General features: G+C 40.2%; 1 protein-coding gene across 1 annotated transcript; it reads left to right on the top strand.

Annotated features, from left to right (window-relative positions):
- The first annotated feature begins 9,370 nt into the window (after positions 1-9,370).
- GARIN1A (golgi associated RAB2 interactor 1A) lies at positions 9,371-17,155 on the top strand. The gene is made up of 4 exons (XM_081287346.1): positions 9,371-9,547; positions 10,253-10,502; positions 13,628-13,746; positions 16,834-17,155. The coding sequence occupies exons 1-4, from the start codon at positions 9,387-9,389 to the stop codon at positions 17,027-17,029; spliced, it is 726 nt and encodes a 241-aa protein (XP_081143472.1). The 5' UTR covers positions 9,371-9,386; the 3' UTR covers positions 17,030-17,155.
- Positions 17,156-17,462: the final 307 nt, after the last annotated feature.

Genomic DNA, 17,462 nt, shown 5'->3' with positions numbered 1-17,462 from the left:
AGTTTTCTGTTACTGTGTAACAAATTATCCCTAAGCTTCAAATAATTGTTTTCTTATACAGTTGCAGAAGGTCGGGAATCTGGGAGTGGCTTAGCTGGGTGGTTCCAACTCAGCATCTCTCTGGACATTGTAGTGGTGCTGTTGGTCAGGATGACTGTCATCTGAAATCTCATTGGCCCCTAAAAGATTCCTTTCCAAGGCCATTCATGTGGCTCTTGATAGGCCATAGTTCTTCACTATGTGGGCTTCTCTGTAGGGCTACTCAAAACATGCCAGATGGTTTCCTCCAGGGTGAATGATGAAAAAGGAACGAGAAAGAGAGAGGAAACCACCAAATGGAAGCTTCAGTGCTTTTTATTACCTAATCTCAGAAGAAACATCCTACCACTTCTGCTTAGTTTTTCAGTCACACAGACCAACCCTGTGAGTGAGATCTTGGTGACAACCAAAAGTAGGAGTAACAGGAGGTGACATCATTGGGGCCCTCTGGGAGACTGACCACCACAGTTGTCTTTTCCTTTTCAGATCACTTGCAAAGATTTTGTTACCACAGAGATAGCTGTGGGTATTATCAAAGCGTACATGTTGTACAGTCCTTTATTGTACAAAACTCTGCAGTGAAACAATGAATAGATCATTGCCAAAACAGTTATAAAGTGTAGAATTGGGGGAGGGGAAACTAAACTGTCACATGATAGGACTCTCAAAAGTCTGCCTGTACACACACATAAATGTGCATTAGGGAAAACTAAGAAGTGACCCAAAAATCTTCCTAAAGTAGTATTGTCTAGAGAGATTGATAGATCTAACAGCATCCTGAAACGGTGTTTCTGGAGTCTCAATAGTTATAAGAACTTGACAAACAAAGTTGACAAATAAGTTAATCTAAAAATTACCAATTTTTGCAGGTTCATTTCAGTATACCAATTATAATCTTAAAAGAAAAGGGAGAAAGGATTTTTTTTTTTTTGGTACCAACTGTATTCCCATTTGGGCTTTTACTACTGTAGAAATGGAAATACTGAAGTTCTTTTTTGAATGGGTATGGTATTGTGGGATAAATCTGCAAATGATAAATCAATAGCTATATTTTCCTATTATACAAGATATTCATGTGATATGATGTACTAATGCACACTGTGAACTTAGATTTAGATTCTATTGGTTAGATGTGAATCTAAATGTTACTCATTTCCTTTTTAACCTTTAATATTTCCATATATAGGTTTTTAATAATAAAGATCACTTTTATAGCATTTCAAGATATAGATATTGTTTTTCTTTCTTTTTTTTTAAAGAGAGAGAGAATTTTTTTAATATTTATTTTTTAGTTTTCGGCGGACACAACATCTTTGTTTGTATGTGGTGCTGAGGATGGAACTCGGGCAGCACGCATGCCAGGTGAGCACGCTACAACTTGAGCCACATCCCCAGCCCCTAGATATTGTTTTTCTTTGTTTTATTTGGTACTGGGCATTTAATCCAGGCACATCTCCCACCAAGCTACGACCCCATCCCTTTTAATTTTGCTAAAGTGCTAGACTGGCCTTGAACTTGCAATAATCCTGCATCAGCCTCCCAAGATACTGGGATTACAGGTGTGCACCACTGGCAAGATAAAAACTATTCTTAAATAATTTTAAAAATTTTTTAGCTATAGATGGACACAATGCCTTTATTTATTTTTATGTGGTGCTGAAGATCCAACCTAGTACCTAACACATGCTAGGCAAGCATTCCACCACCAAGCAAAAGCCCCAGAAATAATTTTATTCATGTTAAATTTTTCTGATTTCAAAAACAATGATGAAATTGGTAGTGTATTTGGAAATTGTAGAAATTTGGGAAAGTCCCAATGTGAAAATGAGGATTCAGATTCAGCCGCACCCAATGTTACTAATTTTGTATCATCTTCACATTTGACAATTATAGTTAGGGTCTTCTTTTTTGGTACTGGAGATTGAACCACTGAGCTACATACCCAGCCCTTTTTATTTTTTATTTTGAGATAGGGTCTTACTGTGTTGCTGAGGGCCTTGTTAAGTTGCTGAGGCTAGCTTCAAACTTGTGATTCTCCGTCTGAGCCTCCTGTCTCTGAGATTACAGGCATGCACCACTGGGCCTGGCTCAGAGTGCTTCTTTTATGATGTAGCGTTAGTAATTTATTTTGTGACTAACTTTTTTTTTTTTTTCATGCTGGGGATTGAAACCAGGGCCTTGTGCATGCAAGGAAACCAGTCTACCAACTTAATTATATCCCCAGCCCTAGGACTAACTTTCTTTGAGCTGTTATTATGAAAGTTTTTTCTCTGCTGAGAATTTTATCCAGGCAGAGACAAGGAACCAATTGCAAACAATTGCTTGTCTTACTGAAATTTTTTAAAAACTTGCCAATTATGAAGTGCCTTACTATTCAAACTTATCTTTCAAATTCTCTGTGTTAGAAATATCCCATTCAGGGCTGAGGGGGTGGGGCAGGAATAGGCAGTGGTAGAGCACTTGCTTAGCATACCAGAGACCTTGAATTCAAACCCCAGCAAAGGAAAGGAGGGAGGGAAGGAGGAAGGAATTATTTCCTTCAAACTAACCTGATCAGATTAGGAAATACTATAAATCCTCAATATTTAAAATGGTATGGTACTATACTATGAATGGACAGATCAATGGAATATATAATAAATTGTGAAATTGGGCCAATAATAGGACTTTTGATTATCATGAAGGTGACATTGTTCTCTTAAATCTCAGTGAGATTTAAAAAAAAAATCTTTATTTATTTTCTATGTGGTGCTAAGGATTGAACCCAGAACCTCACACATGCAAGGCATGCACTCTACCACTGAGCTACAGCCCCAGCCCTCTTAGTGAGATTTAAACTACAATCTGCTCATTCCATCCTCCACCAACCTTTCTGGTCCCCCTTATTCTACTTCTCCAACCCCCCACTTTTTACCCATATTTCATTTCCTAACTTCTACATAATTATTTGTTGTGTTTATTTTTTATTGTCTGAATCCCCTTCCAAAAATGTAAACTTTTTGTTTTGTTTTCTTTTGTTCAAGCACCCAGGATGTAGTAGCATGTAGTAGGTACTCAGTAAACTCAATGAATGAATGACTCTCAAATCAGTGAAAAAATATGTAACTTACTATACGGTAAGGGTGTTGGACAATTAATTGATAGCCATCTGGAGAAACAGAAAAAAAATACATTGATTATAAACTTCACATGACATACCAGGAAAAGAATCTAGATAAATTAAAGGCATATAGAAAGGTAACAAACATAAAAGTAATACAGAAAAGCCTGGGGAAATTATTATATAACCTTGGAATGAGAAAACTTCTTCAAAATATATTACCATAATAAAAAGATTAATAAATTTAATTACCAAAATAATTCCACCTGGCAAAAAACACTGTAAACAAATTCAAAGACAAATTACAAACTAGAAAATAATGCAATTCAGTTTACACACACAACAAATTATGTTTCCAATATAAAAAAAGGCCTGAAAACAGAGAAAAAGAAGACCAGTAATGTAATAGAAAAATTGGCAAATGCTATGAACAAAAATTAATGGAAGAAAAAAAAAGCAAGTGGAAAGATGCTCAATTAAAATCACATTGAGATGTCATTTGTTTTGCCTTTCAAAGTTCAAAAGTTTGATGATCCACAGAGATAATGGATCTATAAATATGAGCTGTCAAACATTATTAGTGGAAATGTGAATTGGTGTAATGTTATAAACATCTTCCAAAGGATGAAAAGAAAATGACAACTTTACCAAAGGCCAAATGCTTTCCCTTTTAAGCAGATGCTGATCCATAATGCAGGTGGGGGGTTGGGTAGGGGAGAAGGAAGGAACTCTGGATTGTGCAGATGGGAGGGAGGGGAGGGGAAGAGGGGGTGAAGAGGGGAAGGGCAGTGGAATGAGATGGACAGTATTAACCTATATACATGTATGATTATACTACTGCATCATGTACAGCCAGAGGAATGAGAAGTTGTGCTCCATTTGTGTACAATGTGTCAAAATGCATTCCACTGTCCTGTATAACTAATGAGAACAAATTAAAATAAGAATGACAACTGTGGCTTTGTTTCGGGGAAGGTTAGTGGGAATTGGGTCAAGGACAGGGGTGGGAGGGAGACGACTCTTCTCTATCTCCCCTTTCATGCTGTTGGATGTTTGTACCTTGTGAATGTGTTATCTGCTCAAATTTTTATCTTAAAAATAACTATAATCAATCTTTGCCAATTTCTAGTGTCTGGAATTTTTATTGGGACTTTATTCAATATACAGATCTACTTAGGGGAGAATTGACATCTTAATACTGAATCTTCCAACCCCTGAACAGAGTATGTCTCTTTTGGTTGTGGGTCAGTGATTTTGTGTCCATTTCTGAATAGTCCTGGTCTGTTGATTTTTTTTTCTTACATTGTCTTTATTTGGTTTTGGTAATGCTGGATCATAAAATGAGTGCTATTTCATTTCCTGAGTTTAAATTGATGTTATTCATTCCTCAAATGTTTGGTGGACTCCTCTAGTGATGCCATATGGACCTGGAGTTTCATTTGTGGAGAGATATTTAATTACGAGTATTGTGTGAATATATGTATTTATTTGTTTTATTCCTAAACAAATTTTAAAAGTCAGCCAAAGGCTGGGTTGTAGCTCAATGGTAGAGCGCTTGCCTAGCTTGTATGAGGCACTGGGTTGGAATATCAGCACCACATATAAAAAATAAATAAAGGTCCATTGACAACTAAAAAATAATATTTTTTAAAAGTCAGTTAAAATATATATATATATAAATATTTGATACTGGGGATTGAACCCAAAGGGACTTTACCCCTGAGCCACATCCCTGCCCTTTTTATTTTTTGAGACAGGATTTCACTAAGTTGCTCCAAGCCTAAGTTGCTGAGGCTGGCTTTGAACTTTCAATCCTCTTTCCTCAGCATCCCAAATTGCTGGGATTACAGATGTTGACCATTGTACTTAGCTTAAAATGTTTTTCTTAAGACAGTTTTACTCAATTGTATGTGATGGCATAGAAATAGAAAGTCTAAGTTGTCAATTTTTGGCATAAAGTTATTGGAACTATTTTCTTTTCATACTTTTAAAATTCATAATATCCATAGTGATATTCCCTCTGTCTTTTAAATTGGTAATTTGTATTTTCTCTCTTTTCTAGATCACTGTAGCAACAAATTTTTTTCAATTTTTATCAATTTTATTGGTTTTTTTATAAGTCAACTTTTAGTTTTATTTATTTTTCTTTGTCCATTTCTATTTCATTGATTTATATTCTTTATTTTTTAACTCTTTCCATTTAATTTGTTTAATGTTTTTTTTAAGCTAAATTTTATATGGAAGCTTAAATAATTTTTGAACTTTTCCTATAAGACAATTAAACTATAATTTCCCTTCCTAAGTACTGCTTTTATTTCAATTCATGTTTTATGTTTTCATTTTACTAAATTCACAATATTTTAGCTGGGCATGGTGGACTTGGGAGGCTGAGGCAGGAGGACAAGTTCAAGGTCAGCCTCAGCAACATAGTGAGGCTCTAAGCAACTTTGTAGACCCTGTCTTAAAATAAAAAATGAAAAGGACTGGAGATATAGCTCAGTGGTAAAGTACCTCTGGATTCAATCCCCAGTACCCTTTTTTTCCTCTCTCTACATATATATTATATATAATATAGTATATATAATATATATTTTTATATATTTTATAATTTCCCTGGTGATTTCTGATTTCTTCTTTGATGATGAGTTATTTAGAAATGTGTTATTTTATTTGCAAATACTTTGAAGTTTAAAAAAGAACAAAAGTTTTTTTGTGATGGGGTCGCACTATGTTTGCCAAGGTTAGCCTCAAACTCTTTGGCTCAAGTGATCTTCGTCCCTCAGCCTCCCAAGTCGTTGGGACCACAGACACTTGCCACTGCACCTAGCTTCCTTCATGACCCATTTTGAGTTGGCTCCAGCCTAACGCTGTGCCAAATACTTCTTCCTTTGTCCACTGTTTCTAAATAAATGAGCCTCTTTGTTAATAGCCTGGTAATTAAAAAATAATTCTCATTTTATCCCATGAGATGGGGTAGGAAAAATGAATTCCATTCTCCCACCCTTAGACTCATCTGGGCAGGTCAGAGCCTGATCTGAGGTGAGCAATTCAGTCAGAGTTTATGTGAGCAGTTTCACTGTGAGGAGAGAGAATTAAAGCCTGTGGGTGTCCCCAGACCCTTTCTCGCTGTCCTGGCCAACTCACTTCTCTCACGGTATAATCTTGGGAAGGTCATTTTCCTCCTTCTTAGAGTAAGACTGAATGTTGGAAGAGTGGAAGAGGCTTCGTGACTGGTGGTTTGTAGCCAGTAGAGAGAGGGACAAGAGGGTCATGCATATCTGTCATGCTTCCTGTCCTCTTCTTTTTTCCTTTCCTGTTGTTGCCCCTCACACTCCCTGATGTCATTCCTGCCATTGTGAGCTGACAGGCCCTCCCAGCCCTGGGGGACAGCCATAAGGAGGGAGGGAGGTAGAGCTGCAGGAGGTGGGGGAAGCAGTGGTCACAACGGCAACACCTTGGAGTTGGGCTGGGTCTGCAAGGAGCCCCAGAGATGTTCCCCAGCCCATTCTTCCCAAGAACCAATGAGTAAAATTAGGGGCCTCCCTCCTAAGGTCAGGGAACCAGGCCCTGGAGTAGCACTTGGGGTGGAAAATGGCCTTCTTTGTCGACTGATTCATTCTCCAGAATTCAACTTATTCTCCAACTCAGTAGTGTTTGAAAGCAACTTTATCCAGGTATCTCCATGCCTGTCAGGGCCACCTGTCTTCCCCTTCCTGAAACTGTTCCTAGGGGTTGTTCACAAGATGCTGTGGACTTTGAAAGCCCTGGGGTGGAGAAAGAAACCACCAAAGCCAGAACAAAGCAGAGGATCTGGGTCCCAAGTTCAACTTCAGTTTGTGCCTACAGCATGAGAGAGCTCCCTGCAGGCATGTGCTTTAAGGAACTAGACTCAAACCTTACAAGGAAGCCAGAGCTGTCTCCAGGTAGGACCACAGGTGCCCTTTCTGGGCCATTTGTCTGAAGTGGATGGTTTCAGGGAATGGAGGCCACTTTTGGAGTCCCTGTTCTGAGATCCAGCCTCTCTAAGATAGTTTAGAAACATCTATTTGAAAACAAGGCCCCTGGGCAGATTGGTCTTGTTTAGATTCTGCCAAGTTCCCACAGAGAGGTGATAATGACAGTGGAAGTGTGCATTCATGGCCTGGGGAAGCATGGAGCCACTGGGAGTAGTGTGAGGTGGTTGTTTGAATAGGCACCTGTTATTACCCAGGTCCTGCCTGACCTCCACAGACACTAGCCTGACCCTGTGTGTCTATGCTCCTTTGTAGTATGATAAAACCAATTAGCTAGGAAGCACATTCTCAAGGCCTATTGCATGCAGGGCAGAAGATGCCCAGAATATCAGGTAGTGTCTTGGGCTGAGAAAGCTTATATGTTTGGTCTACCCATTATAAAATGCTGTCTAAGTAAGCTCTGTGTTGAATAGTTTGGAACAACTGATCCCCAAGGCATGAGCACAGAGAACAGGTACCTGGAGCATCCAGAGCACCTCCTTTGAACTTAAACAGTTGGAAAAAGCTTTCCAGAAAACAGTGTTGTGAGTCATTCTTTGAGGTATTGCTGAGTCTTTGGTGAGCGGAAGAACAGGAGTGGGATGTATCTGGCATAGGAATTTCAAAGTACCTGGGTCAAGGCAGGGAGGCTGGAATTCACAGAGTCTGCAGGACCCACCCAGATGAAGTAAATAAGGGGCAAGGAATTGTAGGAGAGAAGGGGGGAACGTCTGGAGGTATGTCAGCGGCTTAATTTGGGGATTACTCACAGAACAATAAGCTACTTCCTATTGCAGTTCCAGAGTGGAGGAGCTGTGCTCAGGGGTCCTGATGCTCCCCAGGGGGACATGTACTTGGGTCAGCTGGTAAGCCCAGGCAGAACTCATTGCTAACACTCTTGTGGAAAAGGAGCATTAACATGGACTTGGGATCTGATTTCCTGTCGTTTCTCTTTGGATGTAGTGTTTTGGCAGCAGATTTGTCCTCTTAATATTTTCTAGTTGGTCTAATATTAAAACCATTTGGAATCTCTGAGTGGATACCAGGAGGCCTAATAGGCAGTAGGAAACTCAGAATGTGCCAGGGAAGATGGACCCATAGCAGAAGTCAAAGTTTACTAGATGTGATTGAGCCCGAGATTAGTCATAACTCAGTGGTGCTGCCTCCTCTGTCCCTGCTGTCTACATCACCACCTTCACCTCAGAGCAGGTTCAGCTTTTATGGAACGCTACTTTCAATATGTGCTGTCCTCTATGTTTTGCAGGGAATACAAATTTCATTCTACAACATGGGCTCCAAGAAATGTCACTTTTCCCCATAACATCAAAATTCATATTTCTTTTTTCTTTTCTTTTTTTAGTTGTATACGGACACAACACGTTTATTTTGTTTATTTTTGTGTGGATCGAACCCAGTGCCTCACACATACTAGGCAAACTCTCTACCAACTGAGCTGCAATCCCAGCCCCAAATTCATTTTTCTAGGAGTACCATTTGGTCAGGCTGTTGGGAAATAAGTTCCTGTTATTCCTGGGGCTTTCTCCTTGTCCCCAAGAGCAGAGCAACAGTCTTGGTGACTTTACAAAGTCTAAAATGTTGGGAGAAGGCTTAGTGTCTTGGGAACATAGGTGTCTCTCCTCATTTGTACCTTACCTTGGTCCCTGTGTCTCCTTAGTGGCCACGGCTCTTATGCCTTTCTGTCAGTGAACTGAGACATTGTGTCCCAGTGCCGGGCATCCATCCAGACTTTCTGTCCTGGCACGCCCCCACCCCCCCAGGTGCTTCAGAACAAGTCATATGGCACTCAAGACCTAGCAACAAGCTGCTCCTTGTGCTGAGGAAAGCTCTTGAATCTCCCTCCACTTGAGTTGTCTGGGTCTTCTCCCTTTGACATCTCTTCCCTTTCTCCCCTCCTCTTCTGGGACTTTCTTCACAATAACTCCCTTTCAAGTCATTAGAAGCCAGTGCTGGCTTCTGCTAACCAAGGAAGAGAAGATAAAATTTCAGTGCCACTTAACTTTTTTCTTACATCTTTTTACAGTTAGGAAATGCTACACAGGGTTCCTGTAGCCAGAGAGCTTAAAGACTATTTGCAGAGACCAATAAAAAGGACTAATAGTAGATCATGGCCCAACCTAGTATGCTCTACACCTGTCACAAGCTGAAGTACTGTTTTCTGTATCCTCCTACCCTTCTGCTCCTTTCTGATCCATGTTCCTGGGGCTGATTTCCAGGTCAATAAACCCACAGACTGGATGGATGTCTGGGAAGGATCTACCCCCATCATTCTTGGGGTGACGTCCTCAGTGCCCTCCTTGCCACTCCCCAATGTCCTCCTGATGGCCAATGTCACCTGGCCCCAGAATCAGTTTTCTACCTGGAACACACCTGGTATCCCAGTCATCACACTGAGCAGGTAAAGGCTGGAGGGAGGGACTAAAAGTGGTAGGAGGTTACAGCTGTTCTGCAGTTAGATTTCAGATCAAAAGAAAGAACAGTGTTCTTCAGAGTGACCTTCATTCATTCATTTAATAAGCATTTAGTATCTAAATATAGTAAGCATTGTGTATGGTGCTGGGGGTGAAGTTCCTGTCTCAAGTTGTTGAGGATTTTGTCTTCCTTTTGTTTAGTTTATTTATTTTTTTTGCAATATGGAGGTTCCCCAAGAAAAGATAGAGATATGAAAGTAAAATCTGACTGTAATGTGTTAAGATTGAAAAGAAAATACTGACTATATAGGAGACATCCATCCTTGTCCTTACCCTCTCAACACAGATAATCACAATGTAGGGAGAAAGCCTGGAGATGGAGTCAGAAAAACCTTGTTCCAGTTCCCACTTGAGCAAACTGATAAGACTTCCCAAATCTCAGTTTTAAAATCCGTAAAGTGGAAGTACAACACTTATTTTTCCTCCATCAAAATGTTGCTGTGGGAATTAAATGAGATATTATGCACCAATAGCAGCCATTGTTATTGATGTGGGCAGATTGGTTAACAAAAGTCCTGGTAGTCAAAGAGGAGTCATCCCCACTTGGTCATCCCCACTCTCAGAACACAAGCCTCTGTATTCCCAAGCAGTGGTGGGAGGCACCAACATGGGAATTTCCTGATTATGCCCAGGATTCTCCCCCTGAAGTATGTGGAGCTACAAATCTATGACCGGACCCAACGTATTCTGCGACTTAGAACAGTAACAGAAAAAATCTACTACCTGAGGCTCCATGATAAACATCCAGAGGCTGTGTTTCAATTTTGGATCCGCTTGGTGAGAATTCTACAGAAAGGTCTATCCATCACCACCAAAGACCCAAGAATCCAATTCACTCACTGCCTGGTACCCAAGATGCCTAGCCCCTCCACTGAAACAACAGTAAGTAGGCATCCCTCCAAGGTCTGCAGTGAAATAAAAATAAATGTAGATGTGTCTGTATGCACACACATAATATACATATGTACAGAGGCACAGTGGCCTTCCATATCTGCAGGTTCCATATCCATGGGTTCAACCTCAGAAATATTTGAAAAATAGATGCTGGGCTGCATTCAGTCTGGCCCATCGACTGACTTCCTCTCTCCTCTTATCCCATTCCATTCACACTGGCCCATAAAGCTCCTTGAAATTTTTCCCTCAGAACTTTGCACTTGCTACTTCCCCTGCCTGGAGGTTTTCCCCAGATTTCTACAGGTCTGTTCTCTCAGCTCTGTTAGATCTTCGTTCAAGGGTCATCTTTGCAGTGAGGCCCTCTCTGAAAAGACTCCATATTCCCTTCCCTTGCTTCCTTCCAGTTGGATGCACGTTACCTTAGACCACATAAAAACTTATTTATTATTTTACTGTTTGTCTCTGAAATAGAATGTGAGGGCAGAGATTTCTTTTTGTCAATTGCGGGTTGGGAAACTTTTCCTATAAAAGGGTAAGATAGTATACATTTTAGACTTTCTGAGTCACAGAGTCTTTGCACAACTATTCATCTCCACTGATATAGAGCACTGAAGGATATAAGGAAGCAAAAGGGCATGAATGTATGTGTTCCAATAGAATTTTACAAAAACAGGTGGTAGACCAGATTTTGGTCTAGGGACTAAGATTTGATGAACCTTTGTCTAATGTGTTCATTGTTTTATCTTCAGTGCCTACAATTGTGCCAGGTAAACAACTGGTCCTCAGTATTTTTTTTTTTCTGCTTTTGGACTGAGCTAATAACTAAAATGGAATTCAGTGTAATTTTTTGAAAAGTTACAAATTAGGAAAACACCATGATTGCATTCATTACTACACTTTTAGACAAATATCAAATCAAAACTGTGAGGTTAATTATGTCTTAAGAGTTTTTTAGGCTCTTGTGATTTTTTTGCTATTATTTTTGTTAATGCTGTAATAGAGTACACACATACATGACTTTATAAGTAGTTTGAAATTATTTTGCTCAGAAAAATTTAAAGTTTTAGATATGCAAAAAGAATAACAAAGCAAATGATTATTTTTCCACAGCATAGAAATAACAATGAGCAATAATTTACAATACCGGGCTGGGGTTGTGGCTCAGCTGTAGAGTGCTCACCTAGTATGTGAGAGGCCCTGGGCTCGATCCTCAACACCACATAAAAATAAGTAAATAAATAAAACAAAGGTATTGTGTCCAACTACAATTGAAAAATAAATATTTTTAAAAATAATTTACAATATTTTTTCAAGTCTTTTTTTTCAAATGTTGATGGACTTTTATTTTATTCATTCATTTATATGCAGTGCTCAGAATCAAACCCAGTGCCTCACCCATGATAGGCAAGCAGTCTACCACTGAGCCACAACCCCAGCCCCTCAAGTCTATTTTTTTTTTAATGAATAAAATGTTGCAGGTTAATTGGAAATCTTTTTTGAGCACCTCTAGTCCTAGTTATCTTTCCGCTCCCTAGGGGTAACCTATCATCATGAGTTTGATGTAACCTTTCTGATCCATGATATTATTCTTCTGCTCTATGTAATTTGAGATATATCTCAATGTTAAGTTTAAACACCTGTCCTTGGTGTGTGTATGTGTAGTTCATTATTTTCAATTGTTGTTAATGCTAAATTTCATTATGTATAGACAACATGAAATAAAATATTTTCATTTTCCAAATGAAAATATTTACAAGGACAAAACTTGCAAAACCATTTATCGTATTATAGGGCAGTCTTAATCATTTTTTTTTAGATTGTGCCTACTGAAGTCCAGTGTTGCTCAAGTCTTTCACCCAATAAAATAATTTTTAAAACAATCAAAAGAATTTGGAATAAGAAATTGTATCTGGCCAGGTGTAGTGGTGCAGGCCAACCTGAGCAACTTAGCAAGACCCTGTCTCAAAATAAAGAAGGCTGGGGATGTAGCTCAGTCCCTAGTACTGTGAAAAGAAAGAGAGAGAGGGAAGGAAAGGGAGGGAAGAGGGGAAGGAAAGGAGGGAGGAAAGAAAGAGGAAAGGAAAGGAAGAAATGAAGGGAGAAAGAATGAGGGAAAAAAGAAAGAAGAAATAATAAATTGTGTCTGTAGTGAACATATCACACATTTTTTTGTCATTTTTTCCCCAAACAATATGGTCTATTTACATAGCATTTACATTGTATTAGGTATCATAAGTAATCTATAGATGATTTAAAGTAGGAGGACATGTGCAGATGATATGCAGTATTGTGCTATTTTATGTAAGGGACTTGAGCATCCATGGATTCTGGTATTGGGGTCCTGGAACCAATCCCCATGGATACTGAGGCACAAGTGTGTATATTGGTGAATGCTGTTTTTTTCACTTTAGATTATATTATAGGATTTTTTCCATGTCATAGAGATTCTGTATCCTTATCACAATAGAGTAATGATAAGTCTTAACAAATTTTCTCATATGATGGGTAAGAATGTGGCATTAATTTCAAGGAGTCTGAACATTGTTACTTGTGTATTTGTGTTTTATTCCTTTTTTTTTTTGCATTAACTGTTGCGTTCCTATTTAATTTTTTAGTGGTGCTGAGAATCAAACCCAGAACTTGCTCATACCAGGCAAGCGCTCTACCATTGAGCTACTTCCCCAGATCATGGGGTGATTTTTGACACCTTTGCAGCCTTTCTAGACCTGCCTAGTGTAGAAGCACAAGAAAGAAAGCTTGATAGATTGTATTTCCCTAAACCTTGGTATTTCAGAACCTGAATGCTTGCCTCCTCTCATTATGTGGTATAGTTTAGGTGACTTATCACGGACTTTGAAAGTCAGCCATTTCGCCGACAAGATCTTGTGTTTTGGACCAAGTAGCCTCTAAAACCCATCAGAGACAGGATACAGTCCTTACAGGCATCCTGTGTTTGGTCTGATGATTCTAGGGCTGAATGCTGAAGGAACAGATTTCCAGGATTAGGCTGTGAAACTCATGTATAAGCCCACAAATTCCTTCAAGGTTATGCCTGGGGAGTCCAGGGATTCTCAGGAGCAAACTGGCCTTCTGATGTGCATTTCTCCACACAGCCTGAATGCAGCCTCTCATCATCCTCCCAGACCAGTGAGACACTCAGGCTGCTGGCAGCTGAGCAGAAGAGTCGCAGTTGCTTGGGACTCTCTACAAGGACCCAGCTCACATCAAACAGGTGGGTCCAGTTTGGTCAGCTCCATTGTCCCTTCCTCCTGCATGGAGTCACAGGGTCACTGACAACCTCTACCAACTTTCCTTTTATTCTGAATAGTCATGCACATGACTCCACTTTGTTGTAAGCCCATCCTTGAAAATAGAGTCTGTAGGGGCTGAGGCTGTTGCTCAGTGGTAGAGCACTCACCTAGCGCAAGTGAGGCACTGGATTCGATCCTCAGCACCACATAAAAATAAATAAATAAATAAAAATAAAGTCATTGTGTCCACCTACATCTAAAAAAATACTTTAAAAAAAGGGGGTCTGTGGTATTCAGGTCTCTTTTGTCTGACTGTTCATTCCCTAGGCAAACCACAGTGTTTTCATATGGCAGGTGCTTATTAATAAAAGGGATAAAGGATGAGTAAATTAAGCTTAAGAAACATTCTTAATAACTCCGGTTCATAGAGTTAGCTATTGACTCTCTTTGTCCCAGCTTAAAAGAGTTACTTGGGAAGATGCTACTTCTCTTTGCCTCACCCATGTCTTCTGTCAAATGGACAGAACAGACAGTGACCCAGAGGGGAGATATCTCTAGCTCCAATGTTTTATTAATTTGCTAATTATATTACATTCTTTCGGTAACATGCAATAGAAATCCACAGCAAGTGCAACAATATGTTGAATGAGTATAGCTTATAGTTGGGCACAGTGGCCCACACCTGGAATCCCAGCTTCTTGGGAAATTGAGGCAAGAGGAGGTTAAGTTTGAGGCCAGCCTGGGCAGCTTGACAAGACCCTGTCTCAAAGTTAAAATTAAAAAGGGCTAGGGATGTGATTCAGAGGCTTAGTGCCCCTGGATTCAATCCCTAGCTCTACAAAACAAATAAAAGTAGAATTTGTAGGATATTATCAAGATGCAAACTTTTTTGGGGGGGAGGGTACCAGGGATTGAATTCATGGGTACTCAGCCACTGTGTCACATCCCCAGCCCTATTCTGTATTTTATTTAAAGACAGGGTCTCTCCTAACACTTCACTTTTGCTGAGGCTGGCTTTGAACTTATGAGCCTCCTTCCTCAGTCTCCTGAGCTGTTGGGATTACAGGCATTTGCCACAGTGCCCAGCACAAACTTATTTTTAAAAAATATTTTTTTTTTAGTTATTGATGGAACGTTATTTATTTGTATGTTGTGCCAAGAATTGAATCCAGTGCCTCACGCATGCTAGGCAAGCGCTCTACCACCCCAGCCAGCCCCACAAAGTTATTTTTATATTGATTTTTTTTCAGTGGGAGAAGTTTTCCTTTTGCTAAAGGATAAAAACTGCTTTTCTTGGCAGTCCCCATAGCATATGGATCTCTCTTAGTGTGTGTGTGTGTGTGCATGTGTGTGTGTGTGTGTGTGTGTGTGTGTGTGTGTGTGTGATCCCTTTAAATTGCAAAAGTGGCCTCAATTCTGAAATTAGAATGTCCAATGCCTGAAGATTTCAAGACACTAAATTTATTACTTTATTATTCCTCTTTCTCTTTACTACCCTCAACCTGGCCCTTTGTCAAATTGTCCTTTCCTAGTGGTAGACTGGCAGACTGAGTTGTCACTCTTTCTAATGCTTTAAGGTGACTCTTAGGAACTTGTTTTCTCCCTTCCTTTGTCCCCCTCTTCCCCAGTACGGGAGATCAAACTCAGGACCTTGAGCATGCTAGGCAAGTGCTCTCCCACTGAGCCACATCCTTTTTGAAAATTTTTCATTTTTGAGACAGGGTCTGGCTAAGTTGCCAGTTTGTTTTTTTTCTATTGCTTTCAATGACCCTGACATTTCTGGTTTCACATAGATATACTCAAACTGTCAACTTAAGCTAATTTGCTTAAGTTGCTGGCCTTGAACTTACCTTTCTCCTATTAGCCTTCCAAGTATGAAATTATATGTGTGAGCCACTACCTGCAGCTTTTGGGTTCTTTAGAGTCCCTCTCTTTAATTGCAACTCTGGAAATATTGTGATATCTCCCTTGAATATGGCCACTCCTTTCCCTCAGGGTCTGGCTCTACAGACGTCCTTGCCACCAAGCACTAGTTGTCAGCATGCCCTCTTGGGTAGGACTTGCAACTGCTTCATGCTGGTATACCATCTGTCTGTGTGTCTCTGGCTGGTACTCCTCACATCTGGTCCTCAGGAAATGTCCTCTTGTACAATGACCAGCCACTTGGAGGAGGACCGTGCTTCCTTGATAGTAGCAGCTTGTTACTGCACAAAGAAAGAAGCCCCTGTCTCTTCTCTCCTGCCCTCCCTGTGCCTGGTCCGAAATGTGTCCCATCTAAAGTGTCTCCAGATCTTAGGACCACAGCTCCAGCTTTTGGGTGGCCTCAGGAAGGCCCTCCCTTTAGCCAGTCACTCTTTGCAAACGACGCCCTGGGCACAGGGCCAGCCCTTGATTCCCAAAGCTGGAGAGTCCCACTGGCAGCCCACTTCACACTCCCTTCTCTGGTTGGGGATTTGGGGTTCCTGGGGTTATTTGATTTGTAAACTCAATAATGCACTTAAAATTACATTTCATATCTTTTATCCAGGCATTTTGTAGCAAAGAGGCCTTTAGATATTTTAGCCGTATTGCCAGTTTTTAGCTTTTAACTAAATTCTAAAATTATCTTCACTTAAAAGAACTCATTGCATTTATCTCTGAATAGTCACAGAGTGAGCAATTTTTACTTTCTTTTCAGTGTTCTTTTATAGTTTCTATGTTTTTCTCTTAATCATCTATATCACCACTGAGCCACATTCACAGCTCTTTTTTTTAGAGTCAGCATCTTGCTTAAGTTGCTGAGGCTGACTTTGAACCTGCAATCCTTCCTGTCTCAGTCTCCCAGGTCACTGGGATTACAAGTGTATGTAACAGTGCCTGGCACCCCCAACTCTTTTTATTTTTTATTTTTGAGACAGAGTCTTGCTAAGTTGCCTAGGCTGGTCTTGAACTTCCAATCCTTCTGACTCAGCCTCCCAAGTCACAGGGATTATAGGCCTGGCATAAAATGGTTTTTAAAGTAGAATTTTAACCATGTTTTTTTTTTTTCTATTGCTTTCAATGACCCTGACATTTCTGGTTTCCCATAGAAACACCCAAACTGCCATTGAAATAGGCAGTTGCCACAGCTATAAGAAACCCTCACTGGTGACATCTCCACTCAACTTGAATATACCCATGAGAGCCACCTTGAACCACAGCCTCTGGGAACAAGAAGATCCAGACGAGCATTTCCTACAGGTTCCTGTAGCCAGTTCCCTAGGAGAGAACTTTCTGGGCCCCTGACACCTAGCTAAAATGGGGTGATCATCCTTGGTGTCTGTGCAGCCTCTAAGGCTGTTCACCACAGTGCCAAGAGACATGAGTGGGGTAAGATGGAGTTACTAACAACGTGCTGCTGTACTTCCACCAATAAACCTCCATGTGAGTCCCTCACTGTTTGTTGGTTGTTCCATGGGGAGATTCTAGGCTGGGGAACAGGAGCTTGCTCTGTGGGAAATGAGAGGTAAGAGAGTTGAAACCCCAAAGCAACTTCCTTTCTCAAAGGGATAAGTAGGTACACAGGAAGGGCTTGGCTACAAGCTCAAAGTTAAAGAAATCCAGAGGATGATGGTGACCAACTGGGAGATACCTCTGTGTGACCCTACTTATCTCGAGTAAAAAAATTGAGTCTTCATTTCCCCACTCCCTGTATTAGTGTAAAAGGTGTAAAGTGTCA

This window comes from Spermophilus citellus (genome assembly GCF_964194105.1).
Source record: "Spermophilus citellus genome assembly, chromosome: 3".
Lineage (NCBI taxonomy): Eukaryota > Metazoa > Chordata > Mammalia > Rodentia > Sciuridae > Spermophilus > Spermophilus citellus.
Note: the sequence above shows the minus strand (reverse complement) of the source record. Positions and strands in the feature narration are given on the sequence as shown.